This window comes from Sinocyclocheilus rhinocerous, unplaced genomic scaffold (genome assembly GCF_001515625.1).
Source record: "Sinocyclocheilus rhinocerous isolate Xijiao unplaced genomic scaffold, SAMN03320098_v1.1 scaffold2216, whole genome shotgun sequence".
NCBI classification, from domain to species: Eukaryota; Metazoa; Chordata; class Actinopteri; order Cypriniformes; family Cyprinidae; genus Sinocyclocheilus; species Sinocyclocheilus rhinocerous.
This window is the reverse complement of record NW_015641008.1, coordinates 276,182-282,046: the sequence shown is the minus strand read 5'-3', so window position 1 is coordinate 282,046 and position 5,865 is coordinate 276,182. Positions and strand designations below refer to the sequence as shown.

The following is a 5,865-nucleotide window of genomic DNA, read 5'->3' as shown; positions in this document are numbered from 1 at the left end:
TATATATATATATATATATAATGATTTCCAAAAAACAGCACAACAGTCTTCAACATTGTTAATGAGAAATGTTTCTTGAGCTCCAAATCAGCAAATCTTAGAATGATTTCAGAAGGATCATGTGACACTAAAGTACATTTTACAATACGGTAGAAATTCATGATGTTAATGTTAGTAAAACCTTAATGCCCAATTGTCCACATTTAGCGGCTTATAGCAGGGCAATAGAATAGAGACAGTTTAACTTTGGTGTGATTTACCATGTGCATCTAACTGAAACAGACCCAGACCTTTGTGACTGGCACATCCTATGTGAAACTGCCAGCAGTTAGAAATGCATGTGCCCATGTTGCATTTGTGTGGTAAATACTAATACTTTCAAGGGCATCCAACTCACCTATCCACCACGCACCAACTTAAAACGAAGTTTTAAACATTGCCGGTTACACGTAAAAGAAAATAATGCCTAATCACAAAATTTGAAAAAGTCCTTATTTGTCACAAAAGACACATGCAAGATACAAGTAATACCAGGTGTTAACACCAATATGTCTCACCTGAGCACAAGATTGAATAGCCCGAAACGGATGACAATACAAAGTATAAACAAAGTGTCAGAAAGAAGAAAAAAAAGAGAAAGAAAGAAAGAGAGCTCACTTACTGCAGGTCCCTCCACTGAACATAGGCACTGTCTCAAACACCATCTTGTGAAACAGCAAGGCCACTGGTTTGTACTCCAGCTTATTCTTCAGAAGGTAGCTATAGTAGTACACATATCGCCTCTGACTGGGAATAGTCACTCCCTGTGAAACGGCAAACCTGCAGTGTTAATGCAAACGTCTCCGTCTCAACAACACAACACATTTGCATCATACTTCTGTAAAAGGGTGCAGCAGTTGGGTTCCAGAAGTAAAAAAAATCCCACCCTTTTACTCCAAAGGGGAATTGATTTTTAACAATTACTTACAAACCTTTAAAAGTGACCTACTAGGTTGTTAATTTATGTTATATGCTTTTGTTGATGCCATCAACCCACGTTATTCTAAATTAATTTTTTAGTAATCATTTAACAGAATTCCTGGTTTAAACAAACTACATGACCCATGATACTGCCAAGAAATCTCAACCAATCAGAGAATCGAAATAAGCAAACCGTGTCCAAGGGCTACATAGCGCCCACCCACACAAAGCACTGTGAAAGACGTAATAGAGTCAGTCTCCCTAAGCTCTCAAACTCAGGGCTCCAGACTCATTCTTCCCACTGGTCGCTCTTTTGCGACTAACTTTCTCAGCTGGTTGCACAAGAACAGCGACCATTTTTGAATTTTGTGAACGGGAGATCCTCTTTTGCTGTGTTATAAGTCAGGCTTTGGGTGCTTTCACTTTTGAATTCGCTATCTTGTTCCGTTTTACAAGAAAAGATAATTGTCTGTTTTGCTTACATATACCTTTCACTTTTTAAGACTAAAACAAAAGATGGATTCATTGTTATTCTTAATTAAAAAGCACAACAACAATAAAACAGTAAGATACAATGACAAACTAGCTTACAAAACGTTTAACAAAAACGAATAAGATGAGGCATGGCATACACCACATGCTGTAACCTATTATATACCGACTAATAAATTACAGAACGTTTAATCTTTAAAATTTAATTTCATTAGGTCATTTGCAGTTCTTCATAGAATTGCAGTTCTTTCCCTCAATAAAGTACACAGTTTTGTACCTTTGTCTTTTTGTTCGATATTCAAATACTTTTTTGCTTCATATTTATGTTTGTAAGGTTGTGATTCACCTCATAGCTGGTTGGTTTGATTCATGGCATACACCTCTTTAACAAAGACTTTTTTTTTTTAATTCTCTATGGGAAAAATACTTCTGGAACAAAGGCCACTGAAAAGTGGATGGGCACTGGTGCACTCCACAGAAGAATACTCAGGGGGAAATTATGTAGGTCAGTAGATTTTTATCTACCAGGACTTGACAGGTTCGAAACATATTTGACTATAATATTACTATCATGATAGTAACATTCCTGCCTACATCAGCATGGACTTTTAAAATTTAACCTTGTGATTTACATTTCTATACAAAAACTTAAACTTCACAACTTGAGTTTTTCGGGAAAGAAAACACAAAGCAAAAATATATACATCACCTTCTTGTCTCTGGTTCTAACTTCACCATAGAAGTCCAGAGCCTCTTGTGCTTTTTTGAATTTGCCTCGGTGTAACAAGTACGCACATATCATGACACCCGTACGTCCCTTTCCAGCTTTGCAGTGAATGGCAGCCACATGATTGTCATTTTCACTGAGCCACTTATCCAGATCTTCACAGAAAGGTTTAATGAGTTCTAGCTGAGGAGGATTGTGATCCTCAAACGGATACTGTGCAACTGCAGGAGAAAAATAAAAAGTTAATTAAGACCTTCATCATTACCTCACAAAAACTGACATCACATTTACAAAACCATATGTAAATGGCAGATTTATGCAATCCAAGTATCATACCTCTGCAGTTAAATTTGGCAGTATCATAATGTCTTTCCGCACATCTAAACAACACAAAGAAACTGATAAGTACAAAAGTTCAATGTAACATTTCTGCTAAGAACTTTGCATCAATGCCAAAAGCAACAGAACATTCACAGCTAAATAACAGATCTATTTGCACTGACAATGCCCTCCATTCACAATGATCAAAAAGCTTGTTTTTCTTTAATGTTCAATCGAACACAATTGCAGATTTTCTACTTTTAACAGCAAACTGGAGGAAATGTTCTAGCAGTAAAAGCATTTTACAGAACTGAAGTTGTTTGAAACACACTTACAGATTATATATCTTGTAATGATTTTTATGCTTTGAATCCAGGAATCTGCAGAAAGAGGACAACAATTACTTTCCCAGATAATCACGGTTGGTTTTGGAGTTCACACAAAAATGAAAATCCTAAGATTTTTGTTCATTTTTAAAACACAAAGATATAAATCAAACCACTGGAGAGATTTCGGTCACGCCATTGAAAATCACTCCACCAAATTTTTGATGCTTCAAGAGGTTCATAAAGACATTAAAACGTTATGCACCATAATTGATAAGTTCAATCCAAGCTTACATTCACTTAGAAACACCGATCAATGCACATACATAAAACATATTGAATAGGCAGTGGCTATTTGCACTAAGTGTAAATAGCAATAGAGGCTTTTTACACTAAGTGCAAACAACAATGGATTCTAATTACACCAAGTGAAAATAGCAGTATTTATTTAACGATATGCTATTTACACTAAGTGCAAATAGCTATAGATTCTATTTGAACTGTTAAAATAAGCAGGGTTTTCTGCTATTTATACTATTTAACGCAAATAGTGGCAATTATCTGCACCTCAGTATTGCAGTACATTGTAAAACAGTATGCAATAACGTATCAAGTGTAAATTATTAATTTTAATTCAAATTATTAAATGGATGTCACCTTATTGGGACAATAAAGCCCTCCCTACTCCTACCTTAACCCTACCTGATACTTTATTTTCAACTTTTTTATTATTTCCTTCATTTTTATTGAAAAAAAAAAAGCCTTTTAGATGTGATGAGATTTGAAAAGAAAGGGGAAAAAAAAGTTATACAAAAGGCGGGTTTGAACCCGGGTCGATCGCGTCAAAAAGACTATGATGCACGCATTACCATCTACGCCACTGGAGCTGACGTTTGACAGCCGTCTTTTGTAGTGTTGACTAGCCCAATCACACGTTGGTGGTCAAAGTTAGTGTAAATAGCCTCTGCCAACAAGGTGGGATATTTGCACTTAGTGTAAATAGACACTCCGTACTGAATATGGTAAAAGGAAGCTCAACGGTAACTGCTCAATGTGCAAGAACAAACCTCACTGGTTCTTGTAGAAGCTCAAATGTGCTTGCCTGATATGCGAGAACTAACCTCATTGTTTCTTCCATTTACCATATTTGATGTGCTTTATCCATCCAACAATAATCAATGTTTATATATGAATAAAAATCTAAATTAAATCTTTTATTACAAAATTAAAACATATTATAAAGTGATCACGTCTCTTCAGATTTTTTTTTTTATTGAACTGTTTGATAACATTATGAACTTTTTGAAGAGTCAAAGTTTTGGTTGAACGGCAGGACGACAATCTCTTAGGTTTAGTTAAAATATCTTTATTTGTCTTTAGCATATGTCTTTCTAGAGTGACAAAAGGCTGAAAACAAAGGTTGTGTGGAAAGTTATTATATAGAGATGGTTTTGGCGTGTTTTATGCAAATGACTAACTTGTGCATGCGACCGTCAGATGTCAGACAATTAAATTATAATTACAATTATTATTATTACAATTTTTTTTTTACAATACAAATAAATATTTGGCAAACAAAATGAGATGACAAAGACATTCTCAATCACCATTTAATTAACTGTATGAAAAAGGAACTGTCTGATCTCTAATTCAACATTCTTTCATTCTTTTCTTCTTTTGTTCAGAACATAATCTCTCTTAAAACACCTTATAGTGTTACAATAATCAAAGCAGTTCATTGCTAGATTAAGCTTTAATTTAAAAGTGGTAGGCCTAATTCTAACTGAAAGAGACACTGACTGACACAGTTTTATCATGTTAAATTCTACAAAGCGGCTTGGTTTACAGCAATCAATTGTATAAAGTGCTATGTAAATTAACGTGACGTAACTGGACTTTACTGGAGTGCGGAACTGCAGAGCTGGTGCAAACCTCCACATCGCTATGATCAGACGCTTGTCGATAATGTCAACTAATCGTTTCAGCCTTACAGTATAAGCATGTGTTGTGAATTAGTTTGAATGTGCATGTAAATCTACGCAATTATCAGTGCATGAGACCCAACGTCACTAAGGAACTATGGATGACTAGAAAAAATGTCTAATGCACTGAATTGTTGGTGGAACTTAAATACATTTTAAATATTTTCTGCACAATCAAGGCTAAGATTTACAGTCAAGCAATTAAAATCACAAATGCATTTATTCGTATGACAATGGAATGGCATATTGAATGACACACAGTCTAACATTAGTTGCACATTTTATAAAATGTCACTGAAGGTGACTACCACACTGTAAACTGATAAAGCAGTGCATCAGGTCATTTCAGAGGTTCTGGCTGTAACTATCACAGCAGTTTTTTCTGGTTTTGCTACAACATGGGTTGCAAATGTTATAAGAGACTTACAGACACAAATGTTATACTGACAAAATTTCCAAAGAATATAAAAAGCGAATACTTACCGCACTACATCATCTATGTTGTTTCTGTAGACACCCTCAAGTCTTTCAGCAGGAAAGCCCATTGCTATAATGTTAGGATAAATATCTAGATAGCAGAGTTAAGGAAATCTAGACTCTTTCTATGAAAACTGATATGGACAGGAGTAGTGGTCGACCGATATATCACCAAGGCCGATATATCGGCCGATATTTGACATTTTTCAAATATCGGCATCGGCCGACAAGTTTTTCTGTTTGGCCGATGCATTCGAGGCGGGATTTTTTATTTTGACGGCGCGACGGACTTTTATTTTGACGGTGCTGAGAGCGGCAGTGCCTGAACACACAGTGCTCACATTCTTCCTCTTGTTCGCCGTCGTCGTTAACAGTTCTGTCTAATACGGATAGAAGTCTGCCTAATAATCAGATAGAAAGGAAATTAAAATGTATACAAAGTATTATATTATTAGTAATAGAAAGGCAAACATTATAATACTTTCTCGTTTGCCGTCAGCATTCAGCAAATACGCATTTATATCATTTAAACAAATCTTTGAATGAATAATGAACATTTAATTTCACAAACCTTGCAAAC

At 35.3% G+C, this 5,865-nt stretch overlaps 1 protein-coding gene across 2 annotated transcripts in view; it reads right to left on the bottom strand.

Annotated features, from left to right (window-relative positions):
* Positions 1-5,865, bottom strand: part of ptenb (phosphatase and tensin homolog B) — a 14,491-nt gene that overhangs the window by 3,103 nt on the left and 5,523 nt on the right. For both annotated transcript variants that reach the window (XM_016569562.1, XM_016569563.1), the window contains exons 2-6: positions 5,292-5,376; positions 2,836-2,880; positions 2,516-2,559; positions 2,162-2,400; positions 662-803 (exon numbers count right to left, since the gene is read on the bottom strand). In XM_016569562.1, coding sequence (XP_016425048.1) covers positions 662-803; positions 2,162-2,400; positions 2,516-2,559; positions 2,836-2,880; positions 5,292-5,376 — 555 coding nt within the window. The remainder of the gene's footprint in view (positions 1-661; positions 804-2,161; positions 2,401-2,515; positions 2,560-2,835; positions 2,881-5,291; positions 5,377-5,865) is intronic.